This window comes from Tachypleus tridentatus, chromosome 6 (assembly GCF_004210375.1).
Source record: "Tachypleus tridentatus isolate NWPU-2018 chromosome 6, ASM421037v1, whole genome shotgun sequence".
In the NCBI taxonomy this organism is placed as follows: domain Eukaryota; kingdom Metazoa; phylum Arthropoda; class Merostomata; order Xiphosura; family Limulidae; genus Tachypleus; species Tachypleus tridentatus.
This window is the reverse complement of record NC_134830.1, coordinates 153,035,904-153,052,029: the sequence shown is the minus strand read 5'-3', so window position 1 is coordinate 153,052,029 and position 16,126 is coordinate 153,035,904. Positions and strand designations below refer to the sequence as shown.

Below are 16,126 nucleotides of genomic sequence, written 5' to 3'. Positions count from 1 at the left end.
CTGGCTTCCCACCTAAAATACACAAGATAATGGATATATATGTAAATAAATATTATTTTCGGTAGGTAGCGCTAAAGTATGTAAACATGGCACTAGGTTTCGGTGTTACTGGTAAAATTAAGGGTAAGGAAAATAAATATTGAATCAGATTTTTGCATTTTAAGAAAAAGTTCATTTTAAAATCAATAGTAATTAATCTAGTATTATAATGGTATGATAACGGCTTGTTATCACTTTGTTAATATGCAAAAGAAAAAATACGGGTCAGTTTCCATATGCCGCGTTATTTACTTATAAAATTACAACTAGTACTGATGACTAAATTAGTTTTTACGGTCATAATATTGTATATAATTTGGAAGCGTGTGCCATTCTGAAATAGCATTATAGTATTTTGCCAAAAACATTCTTTTGTTTTTAGGTGATTGGTAGGCCAAAACTTATCATTCCGCTGATGAGTGTAATTAATAAATATAAGTACATGTATAGAGATAACTGACCAGTAGCATTGGGCACCAATTAAAACTCTATTGGGAGTATAAATTATAATATTCAGTGATGTCGAGAAAACCCACTTGTAGAGAAATATATTTGTAAAACCAGCTCGTTTTGGTTGAGACAATGACTGAAGAAGGTCGAAACGTTGTTCAGTCCTCTGTGTAAAAAATTTTCTCAACCCAAACGAGCCGTTTTTACATATAAATTATAGTATTGTTTTAAAATTAAATTGAAATGTTTGTTTTGGAACATGGCCTTGAATTAAAAGTTAACTATGATAACACACAGCAGAATGCTTTAAGCTTATTTTTCGAATTAAGCAATATATTTAACCATTTCAAACCAGGTCATATTTCTGAGCTTGAGAAGGCTTCTGATATGTTTGTAAATGTATATAATTTTAGATACATGATAGGGTTTATCTTAGGTAATATTATTTGTTGTCAGAGGCATTGTAAGTTACTGGGAAGTTTGTGTTTTTATCCTATCAACTAATGAATGTTTTGCTAACAGTTTAAACAAACCTCCATCAATAAACCATGATAAATCTTCAAAGCTAAATAACTAGTCTTCAGTTAAGATGTTTAAACTAGACTTTCGTTTCATCTTAGGGCCACCAGTTCATCCAGTTCTTAAACCTTTAAAAAATGTCATCAGTGATGCTGGGCTCTATTCCTGTTGTGCCTTATGTGCTCTTTCTCTACATGAGTTATTTCAAGATGAGATAGATTAGTAAGTATCAGGTTACACATATGCACACAGAGAGTTTGGAGAAATATGTTTTCTATACTTTACAAACCTCTCCATGTGTAATACTGTTTGAAAGTGTTCTGTGTACATGTACTTGACAACTGTCACATAACACTGGATGTTACCATCAGTCATGTGTTCCATAATGACCTATAATTCCTTATAAATGACACCAACATTAAAAACATACTTTTCCATGGTTGACCTTTGAATGATGGTCAACTGTCAGGTGACACTGAAACTGGTACCTGACCTTATGTCAATTACAGAACATTTGATAATGACTATAAGTTAGCTCGTACATCTAAACATTTATTGTATTATTTGAGACAAGAAACCTAGCATTAAAATTGAAGATCAGTATAAGCCCGTAGGTGGAAACTTGGATAAAGATAATCATTATATTAATAATTTTAAATAATTGACACACTTGGTGCCCTCTTCAAACACCAGTTAAAAAAATAATTCTAGTTTATGAATCAGTTTGGTGTTATCATCTCCTGTCTAAGAAATTAAAAGAAACAATAATTTTATAGAGCTTGCCTGTATGAGCCCAAGTGCTAAAATTATTTCATTGCAAACTGTTCTTCAGAGCTTCCCCCAACTCAAATTTTGTTTTTTATTTACTTCTGGAATGATCGAATCTCAATCCCAAGCATCTTGAAGAATAGTTTTGTTGTGTATTCTATAATTTTAAAACTAAAGTGTAACTGAGAGGGATATTTATTATTTCTCTGCTGTTCTAACATTCCCATCTCTGAGTAATGTGTATACAACACGATTGTGTAGAGTATAGATATGCCTTAGTAATGTTACTAACATCTGGTTATTTCATATGGTCAAGTTTGTATGAAACTATAAAACTTTCTTATCACCAGAATAGAACCTGAAGCAGGGAAGGGACAGATTACAAATAGAATCTGTAGTCCTAGGTACTTTCTATTTTCCAAAAGAAGTAGCTTTGAGTTTAGAACATGGCATTCTACCTTAGATAATTTTTAATTAAAAATCAGATTTGTTTTTGTATTTACATATATAGGTTACAGTCTCTATCTTTTTTTAGCTTGTATTGTGAAAGGTGCATTGTGCATTTACGACAACATCTGGAACTTCCAAAGCAGGTAAAATATTTTATGTATTCTCCTTTCAAAGATTTGTATGTAGTTAATTTGTTGTGTAATTGTGAATTAATAAAAACAACAACAAATATAAATAACAACAGAATATAGGATGAAAGCAGTGATGTATTTATCCCATCTTTACTTGGCATGATATGTTTACAGTCTCTTCAAGTAAAGTGTCTAGTAACTCTTTTTGTACAGTATATTACACTACTTAAGAAAAGGTTGAGACTGTATTGATTCTGTGGAGAGTTTACTATTTGGACAGTAATATCTTCTGTAATAGAAAATATTCATCTTTCATATACAAGTGATTAGAAAGTGTTACATTGCATTGGTTGCCCATATCCTATTTTTAAGTGTATTAAAGATTTTGTAAGCTGTAAAACAGTAGCTCTAACCAAGTAGTTATTTACAACATTTTGTTTTCTTTAGTTTGGCATTTTTTATAGCTGTTAATGTGTATTGCTATGGGCCATAGTAACCTGTGTTTTTCCTAGGACATTTGTGTGTTAAATTAACTGTAACAACCAATACATTTAGTGCAGTAGGCTCAAACGTGATAAAAATGATAATTTATTCTCCAACGATTTCACAATATGTAAAAGATACAATACTCAAATATGCAGTTATCTAGGGTGGCCCCAAAAGTTTACCCACATTTTGAATGCTCACATGACTATAGTAAATAAACCTACAAGCCAGCATGACACCTTTATTGATATTTCATATAACAGGTTAACTGTACACCCATTGGTGCATTATTTGAGATGTTAAAACTGGATTCTACCAGCATTCAAATAGTCACGACATCCCAGGTAGAGTGTCTAACACTTTACATGATTTTGATTCAATGGAAAGCATTTGTATTCTTTTTCTTTAATTTCTTATTGGTTTTGGTTTTATTTTTAGACATTCTTCAGTACTATCTGAAATACACATAAAACATCTAGAAAATGATGTGTAGAAATTGCCTAATTTGAATGATGGATACAGGTTTTTGGGCCACCCTGTGCTTAGTAAATCATTTAAACAAACTGAACATTACGTAGATTCATTATTTATAGGACTTTAAGTATGGTAAGTTTTTGTTTTAATGCTATTTTTATTGGAAGTCAAATGTAAGCTGAACTTGTATGATCTTTCTTTTCTTTAAAGTCTGCTATGAAATGAACAATATAAATTAAAATGATTTACAAACATGCCCGTTTCTATGGTTTCACACCGTGTAAATGCGTGAACGTTGTCGATGGTTCCTCACATTTTCCCCCTATTGCTTAACGAACTTTTAGGTGGACTCAGCGATGAAAGCTATTTTGCGAGGGGATTCGGGGGGAGACTTTGAAACGTACGTTGCTTTGCTTCGAGAAGAACCTGCTTTACAGGGGAACTGTCTAAAACTTGTTGAAGAACTCGTTCTTGTAGCTGTTAAACAAGGTTTGTGTGATGAAAATTTAACTACAAATTTTCTATATGATAAATGTAGATTTAAGACTAAAAGCTCCTACTGGTAAAACGTTGTCACCTCTAATCATTTGGGATGCATAGTTTTTTCCCTTAATTTGAGTTCATGTTATACTTTTATGACGATTATATGTTGAAAAATATATGTGAATAAAGAATCGATTCCCACCATTAGCAAGCAATACGTTTTCCTAGATTAAAGTTCCAAGAATAATTGTATCAAAGAAAAGTGTAAAAGAATCTGTAATTATTTACAGTTTGAAATCTGAAAGTAAGTTTGTGGTTACACTACAACTATAAAGTATTGGATTTGATTTAAGTGCCAGATGACGCCCAAACTTGGATGAAAGTAAAGTTAGCTGAAGGTGTCCCCCCCTCCATATTTCTCTTAACCATCTCTCACAGACTCAAAAATCAGAGATGTAAAAATAGCAATTCAGATCTGTCTTGTCTCCCATATGTCGCATGATTTTTATCACTGATTTGGGTTTTGATGCTTTGACAACTTTTGATGTTAAACCATAACATTTAAACTTTTATACTACAGATGCAAATGACATTTCAGAAAAATCTTTTTGTCTCTCATCAGCCAGCTGAATTAACATGCTGTGGTACTGAACAAAAGGTCTCTTGAAAAGTGACTTATGGGAAACAAGCTAGATCTGAAATACTGTTTTTATATGTATTCTTACCTCAGATTTATGTAAGGAACTAATTAAAAAGAACAGTAATGAAATATTAATTTTCATGTGTATTTAAAAAGCCAGCAAAGTGTAAAACGTACCACTGATATCACGTGTTATCAAAGCTTAGGTACCAAAAGTTTATATAATATATGATCAATTTTGGTGAGTCTATTTTAGTACATGCAGAAATTCCAAATATAACAACATATTTACCAGTGTATCTAAATGTCTTTTTGATAGTAGCCTTTTTAAAATTTTATACAGCAATTTGAATGCTTTGTGTGGGACTGTGTTTGGCTTACAACTAAAGGTAACCATCATGTCTAGCTCTGTGTTAATATTATTGAATGATGATTTCTCTTTTTGACAATAAATATAAGTGTAGCTGGTTAAAACAAACATTATGTGGGAAAATGTTTGTATAAAGAGGGGTGTAACTACTATATCAACACAAACTCTGCCTACAAAATATATTTTCAGAACTGTGTTCTTGTATTGACCTTAAACATATATATATTGGGTTGAGGAATAATTCGTGAGCATTTTTTCAAGTTAAACAAATATATTCATAAATGAAACGCTTTCACAAAATATTTCATGTCATTTGGTAGATAATTTTTTGCTCTAATAGATGGTGTGTTTGATTTTCATATGTCTTTAATTTTTGCTTTCATTTTCAGCTCATTAAATGGACTGTCAAGTGGACAAAATCGAGCATTTTCGACACCATCTGCTTTTCGCATTTAATTTCTTGCAATTTCGTTTAAAACAATGCATACTATATACCTAGGTATTACATGAAATAAAGTATCATAATAAATGTTTTGGGTGTAATGTGTTCATGCATTGAAGTATTGTATAGTCTTGCATGTAATGCTTGAATGAAATTATTTATGAACGCTCACGAATTATTCCTCAACCTAATATATATTTCCATAATTATATAGTACTCTTTATTTTACCTGTTTTCAATGAAAATGTTCCTTGTTACAGTTGTGATACAAACACATCGTTATTTGTCACTTACAAATTCTTTGAATGTTTTTATCATATTTCTAAACTATGTTTTAACTGTTCATCAACTCATTTTTTTGCCTCCACCCACAGGACTAATAACAGGTATTTTCTCTTTATTTTTATCTATAAATACAGTGTTATGAAAATAAAATGTATCTACAGTATCTACATTTAACAACTATACACTCAACGTCTTTATGGATTGTCATACTTTTACATAAGCCATTGTTGGTTACTATTTTTCATAACAAAATCATACTGTTTTATGGTTTTTTTTAGTTAGAATTCAAGATCCAAAAGTGTGTGAAAGTTATATCTGTAATTGAAAAATAACTAGTAGGTAGCTTAAACAGTTGAAATTTAAAATTCTTTTAAACACCTTGCTAGGTAATTTAAAGTTGTGTACAGAAGTTGGGTACTTTTTATGGTTGTTTTTGGTGATTTGAATTCACTGAAATATTTACATATGTTGTTTTTTGTATTACTGACAGACTGATAGATGTTTATTAAAACTCTCATTTGCATGATGGATAGTACAAATCTAAGTGCGTGATACATTGTAATTTTGTATATTAAGTATTATAGTGAAACTGTGCCAGCTGAAACTTCACAGTGTAGATAAAGCAATAATATCTACACAGAAAAGTAAATTTTCATAGGCTTAAAGGTACATAGCTATATGAAATTAATTTGAAAATAATGTCATTTTGATTTATTCTGGTACCTTAAATACACATGATGGTTTGGTAAATCTTAGGAAAGTAAGGTCACACATGTTTCTAATTCAATATTTACATCATTACCTGTAAAAAGGTGGAAGAGTTGCTAGATGTGTTATACATGGAAATTTTACACTGCATTAGAATGTAAATTAGGCTTAATGTAATAAATTCTAGTCTTCAATGTTATCATTATGGTATTGGGTAAGCACTGTAGAATGATATTATGTGATTAAATTTCAAGAAGGGTACCGTCAGAAAGAGTTATTTACACCGTGCTCAATTTCTTTGATGGGACAGATTTATGTTTTACTCAAAGTCCATTTACTTATGCAGAATGTCTGTTATCCTTACTACATCATAAACAAGACATTTTCTTTTGGGAAAAAAAAAATTGTGAGGCTTAAACAGTCTTTAGATGTTACAGATAATTTGAGGTTGGGTAAATTTTTAGATTCTTACAGTATTTCTATACATTTCTATAAGTATAAAAAAGGTTTTTCACATACATATCTGATGTAGAAACCTCACTATTATTAGAAATAAAACAGGAAATTAAAAATTCTGCTTAAAAAAGGCTTAATCACGGTAAAGAAGATAAAAAATAACTAAATCTCTATGATTTGCAAGCCTTAATTTATCATTTTCTTATCACTCAAAATGGAGTTTCACTTTATGTTAATCTACTGAATTATAGGTATTTTATTTTGACTTTGAAATTTTTTGTAGGGAATTTACAATATCAAAACAGATTCAGTTTAAAAAATAATATGTATATATTTTTTTATAATTTCTTCCTACAAATGCATATTAAGTAGATCAGTTGAAACTGTTAATTAGTTTATGGTTTCAGGAGTAAGAGTTCTTTTAATTGTTTAATTATTTTTTCCACATAAAACCAGGGGTCTATGATGCTCGAATGCGAGTTCTCATTTTACATGTTGCCTGGCTGTTAAAGGTGGCACTTCCACTCGTAGAACTGTATGAAGACTCATTGGTGGAGATGTTGTCCAAAGATGGTCCACAGCAGTCAGAGTAAGTTTTTTCTTATTTTCAGTTTGATATTATAGCAATAATATACACAGACTTTCAAGAAGTAATATTTATTGTGTTTTTAATAAAAATTGTTGTGCAAATTTGGAGCTTCACTTGTTATTTCATAAAGTATTGTTATAGCATTCTTCTGTTGACTGATTCTTTTAAATTCAAAGTACAGTCTAAGTAACATTAACAAACTAGTTTATTTTTTCCTTTATGTTTTTATAGGCTTGAACACATTTGTAACTTGTATGCCATATTTATAAATTATGCTAACTGTACAATACTAATGTAAAAATAAACTTACTTGTATAAAATAACTCAGTATGTGCAAGATGACATAGATCCTAATGCTTCATTAGAAATAAAGCTTGGACTAAAATGAAAACACATGACTGATCCACTGTACTAGTTATAAACAACTCTATCTTCTTGACCTTTCATTGAAGCCCATATTTATATCCTATCCTTGATATTACTAGAAAATTCTGTGTCAAAATGGTTAGAACTTTTGTTATGAAAGTTTTAGGTCTTAATGTCATCATTATGACCCACAGCTTACTCCAGCTAACAGACAAGTTGAAACATTAAAATTAGAACAATATTCTATATTAAACTACTATTTCTATAATTATGAGTGAGAGATATTACAACTCCATGTTTAAGACAATATTCATTGCAGCTTTCACTTTGATAGGGAAAAATAAATAAATACATACAACTTATCTTCGATGTTATTTAGGCATCAGGAAGTAACGTACTGAGGTCAAGAACAAGAAAAATTCTTAGATAAAAGTACCATAAACATTAAACTTCTGTATAACCAAACACACACACAATGGAATGATGTGATATTTAGCCATCCAAACAACTGTTCAAAATCTTGTTACAAGCCAGAAATGAACCAAATTAAAAACCATCACTGTTCGACTTAGAAATTAGCACTCAATGACAGAATAGATTCTAACATCTGGAGTTTAACCTCCAGCTGTTGGAGAATACGATCTGATTCTCTGGACTTAGTTGGTTTGTCTTGCAAAAGTTTGAAGCAAGAGTCATAGTTCGGCAGCCTTTTCCATTCTCTTGTTGTACAAACTTTATGTAAAATAACAACCTTATCCACTCTGTGAATAACAATCTTATTTTAAACTTGCAGTGTATTAAACTCACTGTAGTATTAAGTATGAGTGACAGTTTTTTTTTAATGTGATATTTATTTTATATTGAATGTCTTTAAAAATAACAGTGGAAAGACTGTGTTTAGGGTTGTTGGAAACCGACTGTATAGTGTTTTAAGAGAAAGTTGTCGTCACTTAGGCCTGAAACATGTTGATTGTTGATGTCTTACTAGAAGTTGCATTCTGTTTTTCATGCTTGTTGTTGATTATTTGTTTCTTAGCAGGGTTCTCTAGTTCAATTTTAATGTCTGGTTTTTTTATGGGAAAATACTGAAGTTTAGATCTCTATTCAACAACTTTTCTTCAGAACCAGCTAGTTCATACGTGGAAATACTGCAGTCCATTGGATGATATGGACTTTACACAATACTTTTGCATTCACTGCATAGTAATGCTATTTGTTAGTAAGAGTTTTCAGTGTCTTGATTTGAATATTGTAAGTTTTTAACCTCTTCTTTGTAACATTGTTTCAGATGAGCTTCCTTCGATAGTTTAAAGTCACAAGCACGAGTTTAATTTTTGACAAAGACTGTGTTATTACAATAAAGCTTAAATCCACACAAATGGAGGAATACCACGTGTCATAACCATTCTGTATGAATTTGGTATTTTGCTGTTGGTGTAAATTTAAACTTTATTGTGAATTACCTTACAGGGTATTGTGCATTTACCTGTTACCCTATTGTTTGTTTAGCATAATGATAAATGTCCTGAGTCTCGAGATTTGTTTTTGCATATTCGTTACGATTTTCTTTCCACTGAATGATAGTACACTTTTGTACGTAAAGTAAATGATGAATTTGGATTTTTGTTATAAAAATTCATTTGAAGCTATATTTAGGTGAGACAGCTGTAAATCTATGGACTTGTAATGTTAAAGTTGAAGGATCAGTTACCCATGATTGATAAAACAGATAGGCCAGTGTGATTTTGCTTTAAAAAAAAAAGGATGTGTCACCCTTATTTTTGAATTTTGTGAAGAATTTTGAATGTAATTTTGGTTATTACCCAAAGTCAGTTTTTAACAGTTATGTCTGGTAACAGCTGGAACAGGAGAACAAGGTAAGGTGACAAAGAAAATATGCACAGGTAAGAGGTATCCAAATCCACTATTTAATAGTGACATGAGTGGGACAAGTAAAACTCCTAAGTCACATTGTTTCAATCTTATTTATTATTATTATTATTCAATCTTATTAGCTTTAGAAACTTTCATATTAGTGAATTAAAAAAGATGTGTTGAACATAACATTGCTCATGAACACAAGTCCTCCTTCTGTGATACTCATTTATGTAACCAAGGTACATTAAGCATCTAAGTACCCATTTTAACCTTGCCTTTAATGATTTAGTTTCAAACCACTAACTACAATTAGGTCCACATACTGAATGCTTTTGCACATTTATCTGTTACAACATTTATTGTTAAGAATGTACCTGAAATATTTAATGAACTATTTAAATAAACAAATGTCCTTAATAATAACAAATGTGAATTAAAATTGTTTTTGTGTGTACAACTTGTAGTCACTTGGGGACCATGTAGTCAACAGAGTCATGAACACATGAGAAGTGTATAAATAGCTTAAAAATCTTGTTTGAAACACTGATGGAACATTGAGGTTTATTCAATCAACATTAGAAGGTTACTCAGGTTATAAATATTCTATATATATATATGTGTGTGTGTGTGTGTGTGTGTGTGTGTGTATACACTGCTGGCCAAAATCTTAAGGCCAATGAACATCAAGAAAAAATATGCATTTTGCATTGTTAGACTCAACAACTTATTTGAGTGGAGCTTCAAAAGATGAAAATAAGAAAAGGGAAAATAAAAATAAAAACTTTTTTAGCATTTAATAGGGAAAATGTGAACACTATGAAATTAGCCCAAATACTAGCTGGTCGAAAATTTAAGACCATACTGAAACAAAGCGTTAATCGGTAAACACGTAACGAAATTTAGTGTGTTAAACCATTAGCGTTGTCAACAACTCCCACTGACATCTCCTGTGTTACATTGAGTAAAAACATGGCAAAGGCTAAAAAGTTGACAGAGTTTGAATGTAGCAGAATTGTTGAGCTGCAAAAGCAAGGTCTCTCTCAATGTGCCATTGCTGGTGAGATTGGGCTTAGTAAAACTGCTGTTGCAAATTTCTTAAAAGACCATGAAGGATACGGAACAAGAATTTCAAGTGGTCGGCCCAAGAAAATTTCGCGGGCATTGAGCAAAGGGATTCAACTGGTTGTTTGGCAAGACACCAACCGATCATCGAACCAGATTAAGACTCTTACGGATGCAGAATGCAACTCAAGAACAATAAGATAGCATATATGAGAGAAAAGCTTTAAAATTGTAAACGTTTTCAAAGGTCATGCCTCCATCCACACCACGAAACAGCTCACTTAAACTTTGCTGAGAAGCACCAAACATGGGACGTAGAAAAGTGGAAGAAGGTTTTGTTATCTGATGAGAAAATATTTAATCTGGCTGGTCCAGATGGCTTCCAACTTTACTAGCATGATAAGGATATCCCACCGGAGACATTTTCTACACAACACAGTAGAGGAGGTTCCATCATGATCTGGGATGCTTTCTCCTTCCATGGAAGAATGAAGCTTCAGGTTATACAAGGGCATCAAACAGCAGCTGGCTACATTAACATGTTGGAGAGAGTATCCATATTGACTGAAGCCCCTCGTTTGTGTGGAAATGGCTGGATCTTTCAGCAGGACAACGCTACAATCCACAATGCCTGCAAGACAAAGGACTTTTTCATGGCGAATAACGTGATTATTTTGGACCATCCAGCGTGTTCGCCCAAACTGAACCCCCATTGAAAATGTTTGGGAGTGGATGGCAAAGTCTATAGAAATAGACGTCAATTCCAAACAGTGCATGATCTTCATGAAGTCATCTTCACCACTTGGAATAACATTCCAGCCGGCCTTCTGCAAGTGCTTATATCGACCATGCCAAAGCAAATGTTCGAAATTATTCACAATGACAGCTGTGCAACTCACTATTGAGAACTCTTGTTGGGCATTTCCTACCCTGTTTAGGACTTCTTTTTGGTATGGTCTTAAACTTTTGACCAGCTAGTATTTAGGCTAATTTCATAGTGTTCACATTTTCCCTATTAAATGCTAAAAAGTTTTATTTTTATTTTCCCTTTTCTTATTTTCATCTTTTGAAGCTCTATTCAAATAAGTTGTTGAGTGTAACAATGCAAAATGCATATTTTGGCCAGCAGTGTGTATGTATATGTATAAACACATAATATAGTTTGTAAAGACAAGTTGTGACAGTGAAATTTTGAGACAAAATATTCTTGGAGTCTGGTATCATGAGGTGTTTTTATGAGTTTTTAGATTTGGTATTGCAATCAGTTTTAAGGGGAAAATAATTAACCTGCTTAATTTTAATAAAAATGTATGAGTTTGAAAAGCTTATTATTGTTATAATGGCAACAGTTAACATTGCTGGTTGTAACTCAAAATATGTTTATTGCTCTGTAACCATAATTTAAAAAAAATATTTTTATTTATTGTCTTTCCAGTGAGGAGAAACAAGATGCTGCCAAAAGAAAACGTAACAAGAAATTCAAAAAATATTTTATGATTGGACTAGCATCTGTTGGTGGGGGAGCTGTTATTGGTAGGTTTCTTTAATAACTTAGTCAGTATATTTTATGATTGGACTAGCATCTGTTGGTGGGGGAGCTGTTATTGGTAGGTTTCTCTAATAACTTGGTCAGTATCTGAAAGCTTTATACAAGGTGTTTGCTCTGCTAATAAAATAATGTTTTGGGACAACATGGGACCCATAGGTCCATCTTGGCTGATCCACACACTAAATTAAAACCAGCTCTTTTCATTCATTTACTTATCAAGTTTTTCTTAAACTAATTTAAATTGACTGTCTCTGCATCATCTGAAGGAAACCCATTCTAAAGGCCAACCAGCCTCTGAGAAAAATAAAACTGTCTTAGTTGAAGATAACTCCCACCCTGCTAAAATTTATATTTTTATATTTATAGTATACTTCTCTCTGTTAAATATGAAGTAAAGGTAATGCATTAACACTTATCACCTGTTATCGTTATGATTTTAAACACTTCAGTCAAATTCTCCCTCGCTCTTCTTTATTCAAGATAAAACAATTTGAGAGATTTCAGCCTCTCTTTATATAACAATCCTTCTATTCCAAGCACAATTCTAGTAACCATTCTCTTAGCTTTCCAACAATTTGATGTCTTTCCTAAGCTAAGGAGACCAAGATTTAACTCAGTTTTCAACTGTGGCCTAACCACTGATCATTACAATGAAATTGTAACTTCTTTAGACTTGTATTTATGTAGATACAGCCTAACATCCTATTTGCTGTACCACTAGCAACAGCACACTGCTTTGATGGCTGTAGAGATTGATCAAACATTACACCAAGATCCCTTTCCTTCATAACATTGTTAAGGTTATTCCCATCCAAATTATACCTATAATTCAAATTGTGACAACCCATATGCTTTATCTCACATTGATTATAATTAAAACCCATCTGTCATTTATTTGTCCAACTCACTAAATGATCTAAATCATTTTTATAAATCAGCAGCAGCATCTTCACAACCAGCAACACCCAAGATCTTGATGTCATCAGTGAATCTAAATAATCTATTGACTTTTCTTTGCTCTATATAATTGAAAATCAAAAAGAGCATAAGCCCTAGGACTGAGCCCTGTGGTACCCCACTTGTGACTTTGATTAACTTTGACTGAACTCCATTTGTAACAATTCTTTGCTTTCATCCATCTAGTCATTTTTCTGTCCAATTTGCTAACTTATCTCCCACACCTGTAAAGAGAGAATTTATTTTGCAAGCCTTTTATGTGGCACCTTGTCAAAAGCTTTCTGAAAATCCAGATATACTAAATATACACTCTTACCCTTAACCAAATAAGCAGTAACCTTTTCAAAGAGTATATAAACATTTGTAAGGCAAGATTTTCCCTTAGTGAAACTATGTTGACTGTCCAATAAAATTTTAAATTTTGTTAAATTAATTTACAAAGTATCTTTTAACAGACTTTCCAAAACTTTTCCTACAACTGATACAAAACTAAAAGGTCTGTAATTACTGGGATGATTTTTATCACCTTCATTTGAAGAAAGGAGTTGCATTAACTATCGTCCAATTTTCTGGTACCTGTCATCTGTTCAAGGACTGAAAAAAAAATATTAGCAAATGGCTCGCATATCTAATCTTTAACCTTTTATAAAACCCTTGGGGAAAATATTATCTGGTCCAGGAGACTTATTGTTTTTTAAACTTCTCAATATTTTCTTAACCAGCACAGAATTATTGGAGTCATGTTGTTTAATCTTGTATCCTTTTATTAACTACTGAAGAGGTAGAATATTGTTTAAATCTTCATTTGTAAAAACTGAAGAAAAAGCAGAATTTAGTAACCCAGTCATCTCATAGTCATCAGCCTTTTTTAATCATCCTTCAAGGGTCCTACCAGCTTTCTAGCATTTTGTTTACCCTTACAGAAATCCTTACTGTTAATTTTTACTATTCAGCAACCATTTTCTAGTGCGTTCTTTTGATGTCCAGATTTCCTCATTTCTCCAATTCTCATGATCTTTTATTAAGTTCTGAATCTCCCATCATCACAGTCAATTTTAAAAAATTTTTGACATTTCTCTTTAAATTTATCTCAAACTTTTTTATAACCCAACCTGTTTTTAGTTTCAGCTACCTTTTTCTTTTTATAAGGATTATGTTTATCTTGATTATTTAAAAAGTTTTCTTTCAAATTTGTTCACACCTGATCAGCATCTCCAAGTAACTAATCTTCCCAATATACAACAGGTAATTATTGTTGCATCCCTTCAAAATTTGTAATCAAAATATAATTTCCTAATCTCCATATGCATCAAAACATCAAGCCTAATCAAACAATGCTTACTTGCACCCAGATGTTCCCCAATTTTCATCCTCTCAATCATTTTATAATTGAAGTTAACAATAAATCTAAAATAATATTGTTTCTTGTAGCTTCTATGACTAATTGGTGGTGAAAGCCATCTTGAACAGTTTCCAAAAATTTTTCTCCCTCATGGTTTGACTCTGGCATTTCCCAATCAGTATGTCTGAAATTAAAATCACCCATAATTATGATTTCATTAACAGTTAAAATCTTAACCTCACTGTAAAGTTTCGCACTGATTTCATTAGTAACACTTGATGGTCTGTAACACATTTTCACAGAAATCCTTTTTTCTTTATATCCAACAATATAAACCTGAACAGATTCAATCTCCTCACTATTATCATTTATATCCTCAACTTCAATAGTACATAACTAGTACAGTGGAGCGCTGTTGAGCCGCGGTATCTGGGGGGTGAACCTGCTTAACCGCGGCTTAAGTGGTCCGTGGCTTAAACCTTTGTGACTGAAAAGCCGAAGTCGCCAACAGCTCCGCAGAGGAGCCTCATCCGGGCCATTGAAACAGTAAACTCTGGATCTGCATTAGGGCCATGAAGTTGCTTGTGTAGTTTCTCTGCTTGTGCTTGAATAACTGGTCCAGATATGGAAATTCCATTGTTTCTGGCTTCACAAAATGCATTGAACGTTGCCTTGTCTAACTCAGGATCTTGTGCTGTTCTAGCTCTTTTGCGTTTCAAACCACCCTCATCAAGTTCATCAAGAAATGCTCTTAATTTATTCTCATCTTTAATCCACCCACGCAATGTAGACTCAGGTATGCCTAACTCTCTACTAACTTTAGCGCGAGTTTTGCCGTTTCGTATTCTTTCTATGACATTCAGATTTTTGCTGAACGTCATACAATGCATGTTTACGTTTGGTACTCATGGGGTAGGAATTTGTCAATATGATATGCTCACTATTAATTCAGAAACTGAAGTGATTTCTATTGGGTTTGTGGCCAATATTTATACAATTCCATAAAAATATCGGATTAGCAAATTAAAAATAATACTTTAATTATTGATCACTTTTTCCACGGATTAACTTTAATGTGTGGAGAGGTGTGATTCGATAGCAATGGCGGCCTCCATAAAGCTGACATAGAGAGCGGATAAGGTAGATTAACGGTCGATTTCTATTCTAATATATTTTATTTATTTCCCAAATTAAAGCAAATCCTTTTTAAATATCCCCTTGAAGTTATAAAGCCAGGTTTAAATTCATAAGCCGCGTTTTTACACGTTCTTAAATTAGTGGTGAGCGGCGATAATCCTCGCTCACAAGACTTGCTACAGCGGCTTAAGTGATTTCGCGGTTTACTGGTACACGGCTTAATGGCGCTCCACTGTACTTCACTTATAAAGCTACTACTCCCATCTTTAGGACTCTATCCATATTAAGTAGCCTGTAAACCTGTATTGAAACTTCTGTCATCAAAGTAACCCATGTTTAACCATGTTTCAGTTATCTCCAAAAAAATTTTTTATTTATGTTTATATACAAGTTTTACAGTAAGATTTGTTTTTAGAACATGTGCAACATTATTGTAAATGTTGTAACTTGTATATGATATAATTACTCAGTAAGTGGACTCAAAACAAAACTATATTTTTTTATTATTTTAAAGATAACTCTAATATAAAGATGGTTAACTTTCA

General features: G+C 32.2%; 1 protein-coding gene across 1 annotated transcript in view; it reads left to right on the top strand.

Annotated features, from left to right (window-relative positions):
* The window catches only part of LOC143254100 (transmembrane and coiled-coil domain-containing protein 4-like), a 37,341-nt gene continuing 21,215 nt past the window's right edge, over nucleotides 1-16,126 (top strand). Inside the window, exons 1-6 of the mRNA XM_076508874.1 lie at nucleotides 1-123; nucleotides 1,110-1,230; nucleotides 2,312-2,369; nucleotides 3,662-3,806; nucleotides 7,158-7,290; nucleotides 12,032-12,129. Coding sequence (XP_076364989.1) covers nucleotides 87-123; nucleotides 1,110-1,230; nucleotides 2,312-2,369; nucleotides 3,662-3,806; nucleotides 7,158-7,290; nucleotides 12,032-12,129 — 592 coding nt within the window. The 5' untranslated portion in view covers nucleotides 1-86. The remainder of the gene's footprint in view (nucleotides 124-1,109; nucleotides 1,231-2,311; nucleotides 2,370-3,661; nucleotides 3,807-7,157; nucleotides 7,291-12,031; nucleotides 12,130-16,126) is intronic.